Source organism: Asterias rubens, chromosome 8 (genome assembly GCF_902459465.1).
Source record: "Asterias rubens chromosome 8, eAstRub1.3, whole genome shotgun sequence".
Classification (NCBI taxonomy): Eukaryota; Metazoa; Echinodermata; class Asteroidea; order Forcipulatida; family Asteriidae; genus Asterias; species Asterias rubens.
This window is the reverse complement of record NC_047069.1, coordinates 14,107,079-14,121,629: the sequence shown is the minus strand read 5'-3', so window position 1 is coordinate 14,121,629 and position 14,551 is coordinate 14,107,079. Positions and strand designations below refer to the sequence as shown.

Below are 14,551 nucleotides of genomic sequence, written 5' to 3'. Positions count from 1 at the left end.
TTCACAAAATATTAACACCAAAGGAGAAAATTCAACAATTTTAAATAATGCGAACTTTGACTTCCAACTACAAGGAACATGTGAGTAAAAGTTCAGACTCGCGAGTTAGGTAGAAATATTTTAAACAGATTTTTGAAAAATTTTCGCAATGGTACGGGACCTTTATACCCTGGACTCCGTCGCGTTGCCTGCAACGGAGGAGTCCAACCTGGGCTACCAAGTACCCCTTTGACTTAGTTAGATTATATAAGAGAAGAAATGTGTATATTTTCTGTCAATTCAAAATATTCATCGATCCCAATCCAATGTCAATGATATTATTAAAATATTGTCAATAAATAAATCACATGCAGAGATCAGTACAATGACATTGAGATTTTTGGGTAAACCTACAACACACATAGACCTAATCCTAGTTCACATATATTTAAATCACCGTCATGTCGATCACTAAATGTTGTTGCTTGCATTCCATTGTTTGTATTGTTGAAGTGATAGTGATTCTTTGGAAAGGAAATGAATAACAGAATATCTTCAATTCAATTCAGTAAAAATTATTTCTGCTCGATGGCTGTCATTCTCAGAAGCTTTTAGCTGAGGTAGAGGAAGTAAAAAAAACAGAATCAATTATGAGCATAAAGTACATTTTTCTGATTTAAAAATTAAATTTAATAAGAGGGAAAATGCCTTTAGAGGTTTTAGATCTATGCTCAAATATCACAGGATTTTACATAATTTTTACCCTACCTTTGTAGAGACGACATCAACAAGAAACAGTCTCACTCTCTGTCTAGCTCACATACATTGCAGATGGTTGTATTGTATCAATGAGAAATCTTCTGCATACATAAACAGTACATCAGGCTCAGCGGACTGTCTCAACGGACTCGGATTGTATCAATCTCTCAAGACTCAGACTATTGATTGTGAATTCAGTAGGGATTCCAAATCTCAGACTATAAGCTGCTAATCAAGCTTTAAGTCTACAACGGCCCCCTCCCCCTTTAAGAATGAAATGAAAGAAAACAAAAAGAACAGAATGTGCAAATTGCAGTAAACTTTGTATTTTTCCCTCATTAATTAAACCGCCTCTTGATGATGTTTGACCAACATAAATTTTCCAATATGAAATATAATTGATATAGTTCTGTACAATATGTACAGTGACAGGGTTCTCCCAGGTTTTTACAAAACCTTGGGGCATTCTGGACCTAAATTTTTGGATGTTTGGCCAAAGAGCACTGAATTGAAACAATGTCTTATGACTGTGTTCTACTTGGTATTTATCTTGGTTTTAAAAACCTACCTATGTAATGTACTGTGCAATCTGGTGCATTCTACCGGTTTTGATTTTTTTTAGTGAAACCTAAAAAAAAAACCACCATGGTCAATTATAAACGAAATTGTTCTGGTCTGACGGTAAGCATTGGCGAACATGCAAAGTTTTGAGCTACATGTACTAAGCTTGGGCGATATCACGATATTACCGAATATCGCGATATTAATTTGGAAACAATTTCAAAATCGGATGGATTTGGTTTTAATCGAAAGCGGTATATTGCGATAATCGCGATATATCGCGATATCGATTAAATATCGCGATGTATTGCTAGCTGAGACATCTTGACCCCATAGGTTTGGAGTAAAACCAGAAGAATAGGTCATTAGAACACCTCTCTTACATGTATGATGTGACTGTCTCTTCTACAACTTTCACTTGGAGTTTGAAGACTGATGATGTCAAATTTAATTAATCGCGATTATATCGAATATCGCGATATATGGTCGGCGATATATCGTGAATAAAATGTATCAAAAGCCAACATTTGTAAGCGTTGGAGTTCAACATTTTTGATTCCCTGTTTTTGAACTTGTCATCCAATTTATTTATATTCCCAGTCTCCAGATTCTGGCTAATGTAGTGCTCCGTGGATGTATTTTCACTAATGTATATTGAATTTGTTATAGTAGTCAAAGTGAATCTGTCACGGACCTCCTAACATGAAGCTTTCAACTTTGGCATTAGCAAATGTCAAGATGTTCTATTTCTCATCTGCAGAAGAGGCTTTAAAATGATGGAAACCATAAGTGTTTGGGGGTTTGTACAAATGTACACGTGTTGGTAGAAAAGTTGTACATTATGGAGAAGGCTGAATCATGCCCTGAGGTATTATTTCTTAGATTCTGTGTTGAGGATTGTGTCAGTAGAATACATTTATCATCATGTCAAATCATTTTCTTCCACTGAAAAGTGATTACCCTTCTTTTAACATAGTCGCACATTATAGATGTGTGTGTGGGATGGAATAACTCTGATTCATTTTATTTATTCAGCCCAGGTCATACATTACTTATTGATAATAAGAAAACATGATAATGCTTTGATACATCATAACATGTAATGCATGAGCCTCTATGCGCAATACAAAACATAAAACTATGAAATTAACGTAAAAAGCAATTTGGAAAAAAAGTAAAAAGATTTAAACAAATGAGACATTTTAAAGTCCCTTGACAATCATCACTTATAAACATCTTAAAAACATAATCAAAATGCATTTTGTAGCAACAACTACATTGTACTTCATCGGATGCAATGAAAATCAGTTTTCCAAAACAAAAAATTCAAAAACAACAACCCCAAAACCCAAAATAGTGCATTTCAAATACAAGCAAATTGTTTATCATTTAACCCCAAAATACTGAAGAACAGAGATGCCTCAGGCTGTATACAACAGTAGACAAAAAGGATGGAAAACTATTTGTCTATCATTGCTTTAAAAAAAATCTTTTGTTCGTAATGGTATGACCGCGGTAGAGACTGAACCCAACCCGTTCCCCAGTTGGTGTAAGATCTCGCCATTTTTTCTTTCTTTCCCTGAATGCGTCGCTTGATCATAACCCGCTCGATCGTAACTCGATTGTGACTTTAAAATAACAATTGTTTTATTTAATTTCTCCTGTGGTTGATCCTATGTTACAGACTAGGCAGAACAAACGATTGAAAGACCCATAAAAAAGTCATAAATCAACTGGCCCCCTCTCACTCTTTCTCAATCGTTTTCAATCTTGTGCGCAGTTTATGGTCACCGCAAATAAAAACAATCATTTGAAATTGATTGCATTAAAATAAGTGCATTTTTTTGTGCGCATACTAAGTGCCTGCCTTATAAACTGAAAAGTTGTTATAAGCATGCACGCAAAGCAGTCACTTTTGGGTAGCCAATCAGCGTTGATTTTCAGTGTTTCCGGACCAGGTGTTAGTGATGAGAGGTGCACTGCCCATGGTCTGATGGTACTCAGGCTGCCGCTGATCACCTCTTTTGCAGCTGAAAAAGAATCCATCTTGACTCTATCTAAACTTTAATTTTTTGTATATTTCATTTATTCATTTTTTAGGTTGTTACTCCACCCAAAAAATACAAGACAGTAGTTGAAAAGACTGTTTGTTTTTAAATTTGTAAAAAGCTACAAGGGTTTGTAAAAATACATTCATAAATACCTCAGACAGTTTCGCTATTCCTATTGGTGTAGAGCGCATCACGTGGGGGTGTTTAAACGGGTGATAATGACCAGCTGGACTCTGTTTATAACCGATTAGTCTTGGTGCAAGACGTTTCTTGTTACGGGCGATGCGGGCGCTGTCGGTGAGTTGGCCGCGCTGTGTGTGAAAGGAAAATGAGAACGTCTAGCACCAAGACTACAACGCGCAAGAACGGATATGATCCGGAAACTGGACGTCTCAGTCATAACAATGCAACACACGGATGTCTTACGCAGAGAGCTCTGAAAGCACGTCGGAAACGGATAAGTTTTACGGTGTTTCTTACTTTATTACTCCTTTGAACCAAAAAGGCATCTATGAATGGGAATGAAAGAGTAGTGACTCGTTCTTTAACAGCCCTTTAAAACCTTGCAGGGTCGTTGCCGTGTGATGGCAACGACCCTGCCTGTTTTAAACGGCCGTTAAAGAACTTGTCGCTACCCTTTTATTCCCTTATGCAAAAAGATAAATTTCATACAGAGTTCCAATAGTTGAGATATGTCATAAGGTGACTGTATGTGCATATGTATATGTACACTATACATGTAGTGTGGTGTTATTGCACATATTTGATAATGGAAATTTGGAGAAGGATTAGGTGCGGAACAAGTCATCATGTGTCATTGCATCAGAAACTACATGTACGCATGTGTCATATTTGAGATGGCATTGATCATACAGGTACCTACAGTGACGTGAGCCTCTATGTCATTAGGGATGCAAGTTGAGCATATGTGAGTCCTTGCTCTATGGTTATATTTGTCTTTAGTACTAAGGTTGTTAATTGCAATTTCATACTCGTACTAATAAAAAAGTAATTAAGTTGAAAATAGGTGCATGTATGAAACCATGAATCAAAATCCACAAGTAAAAATATGTTTTTCTTAGAAGTTGAATGCCAATAATTACTTTGGAGACCATTCTTGATCAACTAACTCCATTAACCATGAGCTCCAAAATATGCAAAAAGCAATTTTTCGAAATCCACACAAACTGCACTAACGACCTTACAGCCTGAGCCAACGACATTTAGTAAAGAAATAGACCTACATGGTGCTTTTTCATCCCTACCATTGGGACAATAAATTTTGTATAAATCCATTGTTAAAGGGGTAACACATCATCAGTTTTCCTTTAGTTGAATAAATTCACTTCCTTCCTACAGATTTCAGTAAATAGACCGTATTGAATATGACGTCACACGGCTCAAATATCTGATCTACAAGATGGCGTTTGTGCATGTGCGTGCGTGCGTGTGTGCGTGCTCGTGCCGTAGAAATCAAATTGGGATGTTGCGAGCTGCGTGCTTCGATGATGTACATTTGGACGCGCGTACGGTTTGCCCTACAAGATGGCGACTTTTCATAGCAAAAAGGGGTTATTCAATACGGTATACACTGATCGCCAAATCAACCTGTGACGATTCCACCAATTATTAGGTGATTCTGTTCATAGTGAAAACAGGACTACAAAATAATTTGGCTGTGGGTTTTTGTGGCATTCATATTCATTCAATGATAGGTACAAATAAAGTATGGGGAGTGTTTTAATTAGCATGTTCGCTTTTATAAAACATTCCAACAAACATGCGAATACAAAGAAAAGGACAAGCATCCATGGGATAAGACAACAGCTTAATGTACTACAATGTATGTACACGTACATCAACACAAGACAAACAATATAGATCAAAGATAACAAACAACACATTATGTAGATCACAGATACATTGTGTAATTAAAGCCATTGGACCCTTTCGGTAAACACTATTGTCCAAGGCCCACACTTCGTGTATCACAACTTTGTGTATCAAATAACAAACCTGTGAAAATTTAGGCTCAATTGGTCATCGGAGTCTGGAGAAAATAACGGGAAAACCCACCCGTGTATCCGCGCGTTTCGCCTTGTCATGACGAGAAATAACGAGAATTTATATTGTTTTACTGTTTTCTCAAAAAGTAAAGCATTTCATGGAATAATATTTCAAGGGAAGCCTTTCACCACTACCTTCTGTAAACCCTGTAAGTTATTTGTAAATCTGTGAACTATTTTTTTGTTCTGTACCGAAAGGGTCCTATGGCTTTAGTGCAATGAATTCATAGTTTGTGAAAAAATTGCAGAACTTTTTTTTAAGAATATAAAATTAGAGCATTTAAATTTACAATATCTGTGATTCGTGTACCTCAACTGTAAACCCATGGTTTGTCTGTTTCTTTCATTAAAAGCAAATCTAGTTGGATTTGTGAATTAGGTGTTTTTTTCTGTTTTCCCACTGCCAGGCTAGACTAGTCTGTGCATTGATGTTGACACCATACATGTACATGTAGTAATTGACAGTGCATTGCTCTATACATTTTAGTGTACACGTACACCTAGTACATTGTACCCACACACTGAGCATGGACTCTTGGGCAAGGACTATGCACTGAGTGAGTCACTAAAGACATGCACCAATATGATGAAGGGATTGATGAATTGCACTGTGTGTAAAGTCTTTCAAATTACCATGGTCTAGTCAGATTGGGGACACCTGAACACAAACCACATGTACACTGCACTGAGTGTCTCATAATGTGCTGAAGGTGCACCAAAGGCCAGTGGAGATTCAGTGCTGTTGTCAATGGTTGTTAGAATTATAATGTGATACTACATGTGTAGTTAGTTGTAATGTACTGAAAAGATACACCTTTTGCCAGTATGGATTTACACGTTCTCCAACAGTTTGCAGGTAAGTCTCTGGCATGAGTGGACTTGGACGACTTCTATAGAGTAACCATTGTTGAAACGTTGTCCTTGTGTGTTGTCCTTGTTTTATTTGCCTGTCATGGTGGTCTGCATGTATTTTAACTCCATTAGTTTGGTTGCTTGTAATGTACACGTAATCCACTTAAAAAATGATATAGCTAGGGTTGATAGAAGTAAGGCCGTGTCCAAAATGACGACTTCGGCTACAGCTACGTCTAGATCGCGCGCGTCTACCAGTGTTGAAGAATAGCAGACGCGCGCGATCTAGCCGTAGCCGTAGCTGTAGCCGAAGTCGCCGTTTCGGACACGGCCTTAGGTGGCTTCCAATGCTGACATCTGAGATGATGTACATGTACATGTACATACATAATGTACAGTGTGTGTGTGTGAAGGCTTTACAGTGCACCTGTACATGAACAGTACATACAGTCTACAGTTTAGTCTGGACTGCCCTTGCTCTGACCATAAAGCAAGCCTCCATGCATGCTCTGTTCGTCCTCCATGTCTAACTGTGTACCAACAGTTTGAACTGATGCTTGTACATGTAGGCCTACTTGCACGCATGAAGTGTATTATAATCCATTCTGGTCATTGCTCTATGGTAGTACTGTATACTAAAAATACATGTAAATACAGTGAACCGTCACATTTGCGCAAGAACATTGCATTTCAAAACATACAGATGTATCGTGTCAAAACAATAACATCATACAACTATGTCTTGCCTAAAAAAACATAATCCATATTTACACACAAAAGCAAATATGCGCTGCAATATGATGAACTCACTCTCCTCGGCTGCTGTGAATAGGGCAACACTAGCCAAATTCAAGGGACATAAAGGCCTAAGCAAAACCAAATAGTAAGTCTATTTCCACACGCAGTGCACAAGTTAGCATTGATGTATCCGGCAGGTATTTTGCTGACTTAACCAATGGAGATGGAGATGTTTTTGCATGCTGTTGCAAAATCCAGATACAATGATTTATTTTTGCACCAACACGACAAAATATTAAATCTTAGGAAACCTAATGAAAAGATTTGTTTAAAGGCAGTGGACACTATTGGTAATTACTCAAAATAATTATTAGCATAAAACCTATCTTTGTGACAAGTAATGGGGAGAGGTTGGTAGTATAAAACATTGTGAGAAACAGCTCCCTCTGAAGTGGAGTAGTTTTCGAGAAGGAAGTAATTTTCCACGAATTTGATTTCGAGACCTCAAGTTTAGAATTTGAGGCCTCGAAATCAAGCATCTGAAAGCACACAGCTTCGTGTGACAAGGGTGTTTTTTTCTTTCATAGTTATCTCGCAACTCTGACAACCACTCAAGCTCAAATTTTCACAGGTTTGTTATTTTATGCATATATGTTGAGATACAGCAAGTGAGAAGACTGGTCTTTGACATTTACCAATAGTGTCCACTGGCTTTAAATTACTTTGTTCATGTAGACGAACAAAGATGATTGATGGTAATAAGCCTATACTTCAAATTTTTACAACAAGGATTTTAAAATATAACACACTTATATTAAATTTTCCTTTGAATGAGAATTTGGACCACGATGCATTTAAATGTTTGAAACAATTCAGGACCCGTTGACCGTTGTTTGATATTCTAGGTTACTTGTATCCAACAACTGCCAGCTTACAAACTGGCAGCTGAAGAACATAGTTCAATATACAACTACAACTAACAAAATAATGTTTGTACACTTTTGGCTGTAATACATTGTAGATATCTTAATTCACATTGTACATATGAACTTTGTTATTTTCAGTAAACAAATGTAGACCCAGATCAAAATTCCAGTTGAACCTAGTTAACTGGGGTCAACTGGTTCAACTGGTTAGTGACCAAACTCGTCCATTTTCCATATTAACCAACTGGTTTGGACTAGGTTTAACTGTGTTCAACTAGGTTGAAATTATAAACCAGTAAGTTGGTTTCTGTCCATTTTCCATATTAAACCAACTGGTTTTAACTGTGTTTAACTAGTTTATCAACTGGTTTTCTACTAGTTCCAGTTAAACCCAGTTTAACTATGTTCAACTGGAATTTTGACCTGGTACTAGTACAGTGTAACAGACAGTATAGACCTTTATCATGCTGTCATTATCTTGGTCATGTTCCCTGTTTCCATTCACACTATGAATGCTAACATTCATTGCACATGGCACCAGAATTGTGCCAGCCTCAGTTTGGTTATAATGAGTTGTAATGGGGTAAAATCAAGATGACCACACCGTGATAAAGGTCTATAGAGCCTACTGTCGCTTGGTATGAAATGTGCACACAATGCAAACGTACGACTTGTGATGTGTACATTGTAGGTCAAACCAGAGTCAGATGAAAGATACCAATTAAAATTGACATTCAACACAATTGGATTCTGCACACATACATAGGGAAAAGGCCAGGACTTTCGATTTTGCATGAATGCCGATGATCCGTAGATGAAAGTGGTAAGTAAATATCACACTGCTACTACTACTAGTCTACTGTATAGTGCATATTACACAAAGTGACAAAGGGCATGGCTCTGTGAGTATGATAATTGATAGAGTAGAACATACATGTACTGCAGGTCATTCACATCTATCATAGTGGACCTTGACCTTTGTTCTTGTTGAAAGGGCAGAACCATGCTGTTGTTGGATGTTTTAATTAAAGGGCATGCTTAATGGTCGGGTCAAAGTTTTTTTTATATTATTTTTTAGTCAATGTAATGGTAATTTATATTATAGGCAAACAACAAAATTAAAAAAAGTAAAATAAAAGTCACGTATGAAAGTTTCAGCTGAATACAGTAATTATTCAGTGAGAAAACTGCCAAAAATTGTCACTTTTGGTAAGGAGACAGCGGGCACAAACTGCATCTCTGGCCTCTGCATTCGTGAGTGGACACCCCACCTTCAGAAGTTTGAGAAACAATTCATGGATGAGTTTTTTATAAATTATTCAAACCATATTAATTTGAAGGGGATCCTTTCTCACAATAGTTTATACATCTTTAACAGCTTTTCAAACCTTCATGTACATGTACAATTACAAACATGTCGGAGCAGGTCGACCCTTGTTAGTTTGACTGACTTTTTCGCACCAGAATATTTCATTGTTGACCTAAGTACATGAATAGAATTCAAGCCTCGCCGAAACCAGCCCTGCTTGGCAGCTGATTTCTTGTAGAGCATTGTAAGAAACGTGTTGAAATTTTACTAAATCAACACCCATTCGAACCATGTAGTTTTCGAATAAATCAGAGGCGGATAGTGTGAAAAGGTCTGACATGTTAGGATGTCTGGTTTTAGTCAAGTGAGTTTCACTCTGTTAGCATTTTTTTCTCAATGGACACATGAGATTTAAGACAGTTCGCTTTGATTCTAAAGACCTGTTTAAATACTAGGTCGAAGACCAGAGCTACATCAGGAGTGCGTTTTGGCGACCCCAACCAAAAACTGTTTCTGACGTCATAACCAAAATGGTAACCGAGCTCACAACTCGGTTATCGTTCAGTCTGAACAGCAGAACCAACGACCAACAACCGAAACATTTTTTGGTTGGGGTCGCCAAAACGCACTCCTGAGCATAGAGCAAGGAGCTTGTTCTATGATAATTAGAGCTGCCAGCTCTGATTCTGCAGAAAATTCCCTCAAAATAATCCACTCTGTCCATCTGATTTATTTAAGGAACTTGCTAATTATGGAAACTCTTCCCTGTAGATATAAATATCTCCCTAATTAGTTGGTGTACAAAATCTCACTAATTGCAAGATGCAAATTTTGGCAGCTCTGCTACACATATGATTATGAACAATACATGTTAAATGTATGGTAGTAAGTCAGGTAGTGGGAATATTTTTCAGTACTTAAAACTCTGGTCATGCTCTGTTGGTCTGCTAAGCAAGCATGGAAATCTTGTAAAAAGCTTTCATCCAAAGACAGAATCTACACCATAGTGTACATGTATACTTTACACTGCAGCTCAATGGCCTTTACTACAGTACGTACACATTTTGTACACTACTGAACATGTACATTGTACAAAAACATGTAATGTCATTTCATGTTTTTGTACAGGTACTCCACATGAAGTAGCCTAACACACTGGTAGCACTGTCCCAACAAAGGCTTGCTTTGGTACATTATTGTGTGAACTGCTCATATAGCCCCAGTGAGTATTGCATATTGTGATTGGCACACAGGCTGACAGGCTCTGCAGATATATATTATTTCTACAAGAATTGACATGTGCAAAGATTGTTTGCCCATGTTTGCCCATGTCATACACTATACATGTACCTGTCCAGAAAGGTGGACAGAAGGTTCATGTACACAGCAAAAAAATTCCCTTGAAAGTGGCAATCAGATTTTTGACTTTTTTGCTTTTCAAAAGGTACATGTACATGTATGCAGATATTTATTATGTACCCTACTACAATATATGTATGCCTTTTTAATATGCAATATAATATAATTTCTCAAAACTTTCCTGTTCAATGACTGATTGCTTTGACTGTTTTCCCATTATCAGTGCCATTATTTATTTATTTGGTAATTGTATAGTTTCTTGTAAAGCGCTGTGGTACCTCGTGTAGGAGCGCTATATAAATGTCTTTTATTATTATTTATGTTTATTATTATTATTATTATTATAATTTAGTACATAAATGCAAGCCACAACACAGTCAAATAGTGTCCTGTGCCTTTAAAGACAAAGTATGTTCCCTTGGTTTTTGGAACCGTTCAGATGTTTTAATCATAACAATGTAGATATTCACTATCCTATGAAAATTTAGTATTTTTGAGATGTTGCCGAAAATCTGGTGCGGGAACATCCACCCAGGAAGAATTTAATCAGTAATTGGAGACTTTCCAACGCTAGGTGGCAGCAGACTTACAGGGTAAATTTCCATTGTTTACGTAGTTCTGAACATGCGCATAATTCTGAGAACGATGGATTTACCCGGTAAGTCTGCTGCCCTCTATCGTCCCAGAAAGTCTCCCATTGGAATACACATTCAATGAAATGTTTATAGCAGAAACGGATCCCCTACAGATTGAATTGTTGTTGAATCCCTCTCTCTTAAAACAACATTTTCTTTGAAGGGAATGGTTTCTCAAGACCAATAATGTACAATACAGGGAACGATTTTTGGCCAGCACATTTGAATAAGCAAAATATTTATCCTTGAATTTGTTTTGTGCACACTGAATGCTAATATTGAATAGCAAATGGTGATTTTTGAGGGTTTGCTCTGCTATACGAGGGAAATCGTTCACTGCATTATCAACTGCTGTCAGTGCTTCTTACTAAGTAAATATGTTTTGATGATCATTAAATGTTTGAGTAGTTATCAAAGGCATAGCCCACACACTCCCTTTAACACTGTGGACAGCTTCCCAAGTTATCCAAGCACAGCACACACCAACCCCCGAAGGCTTTCTTCCCTTGTATTTTTCCCTTGATACTGGATTCAACTGGGAAAAGAAAATATGTTGATTTGTCTTGATTTTACAGGAATAATTTCTTCTCCAACAAACTGCGGTGCAGTGTTGAAAAGAGCCTCAGCCCATCTGCAATTTGGGGCTTTCAGTAATTGTCAGAAAATAGTTAGCATAGTTGATTTCTGTGGGCATTTCGCATAGATTTCTCTTGAGAAATGGTGTTTTTGTTAATCTTCTTTGCATACATGTACGTATTAATAAACATCAAGGCTTGAATCTGGGGGGAATCTTCAATACCTCAGTGCTCGTACGTGCAACCTAAACATTTGTACAGGACCAGACAAAATTTGGATGAGGCAAGAACCAATTTGAGAAACAAACATCTGAACACAGTTTAGCGTTTGGTTATGAACTGCATTAACATTTTTGAAAGGGAAGGTACATGTTTGGTAATTGTCAAAGACCAGTCTTCTCACTTGGTGTATCCCAACATAAGCTTAAAATAAAAAACCTGTGAAAATTTGAGCTAAATTGGTCATCGAAGTTGCGAGAAAATGATGAGAGAAAAAAAAACACCCTTGTTGGACGAGTTTGTGTGCTTTCAGATAGGAATGAAAGACTTTGTCTTTTTATTTTAGTGAGAAATTACCTCTTTCTCAAAATCTTTGCTACTTCAGAGGGAGCCGTTTCTCACAATGTTTTATACTATCAACAGCTTTCCAATGCTCATTACCAAGTCAGTTTTTAAGTTACTATTTGTTTTGAGTAATTACCAAACGTGTACCTTCACTGTTTTATCTCATATATAAATGGGCAGGTACATGTACATACATGTACATGGTACATGTACATGTACATGTATGTACAAATGCTTTTAGTTTACTCGTGAATCAGATTTGAAAGATATTTATACATTTTATGTGACCATGAACATGTATGACTAAAAGTCAGCCTCTGTTAAAAATAATTTGTTTTATAAACGGTACATGATCATTAGTCATTAATTAAAGTCATTGAAATAGTTGGCTTGTGTTTACAAAGTTTTAGATAAATTAGATTACATTCATTTTAGAAACATGTTTTACCGTAACTACATGTACATGTAACTAAATGAGAACAAAAAAAACACTTTTAATTTAGACTAAAAAAAGGTATCATGTAAATCATAAAAAAAAAAAACTTCCTTGGTGATCAATAGAAAAGAAAGTTCACGAGATCGATGGGAGCGATCGAACTATCACTTTGGAATAATGTGCATTGTCCTTGATGTGTTTACCGCCATAAGGTAGAGCACCGGTGTGGATGTACAACTTCATTCCAATAATGACAGAAAAACGGAAGTGGGGTGAAAAGGGCCGACACATGAGTACCCCCCCCCCCCAATTTTGTTCTTAAAATTATACAGAGTAGAATCTTGAACTTCACAAATTCATGACACCAGTACTTACTTATTTAAGGCAAGCCGCATAAATGTGAGCTGGATACTACAAAATACGGATGAAATATGGATTTATTAGGGAAATACCCCCTGCCTTTAGATAACTTAACAAAACATGACTAATCATGGTTGAACTCATACAGATTCCTTTGGACTGTAAACACATTTTAGTTAATTACTCATTCATTATTTTTATCTTGACAAAACAGGTCAAGACACTTAAGTTCTATCCCCAAACAGGCTCAATTGAGTTGGTCTAGTACATGGTCTATTTCCTTTTCATGTCTACAGCTACATTAGGCTATAGACCCGATTGATCTAACTGGTCCACTTACAAAACAACAAGTCTTTTTTTCACAGAACTCGGGAAAGTAATGAGTACAATGTATACAGTGCTAACACACATCGGTGTGTGGGTAAAAAACAAAATTAATATTCTTGATCCCGATGCAAATTTAACATCTCTTATAGCGTACCCGTTGCCAAAACATAGGATTCGAACTGCCTCTAGCTACCTAGCAACCTCGGTAGTCTAGTTGGTAAGACACTGCTCTAGAATTGCAAGGGTCGTGGGTTCGAATCCCACCCGAGTAACATGCCTGTGATATTTTTTCACAGGACTCGGGGAAAGTACTGAGTATACAGTGCTAACACACATCCGTGAATGGGTAAAAAACAAAAATTAACAACAAGTCTATAGGCTTAGTGCTGATATAAAATTGTGCTGCATTGCTTTTGCACTTATTGAAAGGCACTGACGAAAAATGATGGAAAAGCACTGACGACAAATCCAGAAATATTTCTCTTTTATAAACTACCTCTACAGTATCTGGAATGGTTTTATTAGCTTTGGGCAAAAAACCTGTCGCACTGTATTATCCACATAATAAAAAGGAGGTACATGTTTTCCAAGCAAACAGGAACAATTATTTCAAAAAACATACATTGGGTTGAAATACATTAATGAACAGTTTATAATTAAATATAACAAAATATTACAATTAGGGTTGAACAAAGACAAATAGAGCGAGATTTGAACCAGTGACCTCTGCTTTAAGGTGTTCCGGTGGAACAATCTTTACATGTTGTGAAGCAGAATTGGTTTATATTTCGTGTGTGTTTTTTTTATGAAGTATATTTCTTTCCTAATGTCAACAATGTTTCCTGTTTTCTTCCTCTATGCAGTTGCAGATCCCCACATGGCACCGGACCATTTCTTCACGGTTCCATTCGATATTGATAATGACAACTTTGGTTCATCAACCAGTAAATTCCAGCACTTCATGCAGGTACTGTGTACATGTATGCTACTAACTGTCTGCCATGTTTCAAAACATGACATGAGCTACAATTTGTTATAGATTTTCAATCTGGCC

The 14,551-nt window shown here is 36.9% G+C and overlaps 1 protein-coding gene across 3 annotated transcripts in view; it reads left to right on the top strand.

Annotated features, from left to right (window-relative positions):
• The window catches only part of LOC117293230 (PAN2-PAN3 deadenylation complex subunit pan3-like), a 41,866-nt gene that overhangs the window by 1,417 nt on the left and 25,898 nt on the right, over positions 1-14,551 (top strand). The window contains exons 1-2 of one of the 3 annotated variants that reach the window (XM_033775450.1): positions 5,989-6,272; positions 14,361-14,464. In XM_033775450.1, coding sequence (XP_033631341.1) covers positions 6,242-6,272; positions 14,361-14,464 — 135 coding nt within the window. In that variant the 5' untranslated portion in view covers positions 5,989-6,241. Of the gene's footprint in view, positions 1-5,988; positions 6,273-8,528; positions 8,756-14,360; positions 14,465-14,551 lie in introns of those variants that run through there. The other 2 variants (XM_033775451.1, XM_033775449.1) reach the window with 2 other exon arrangements.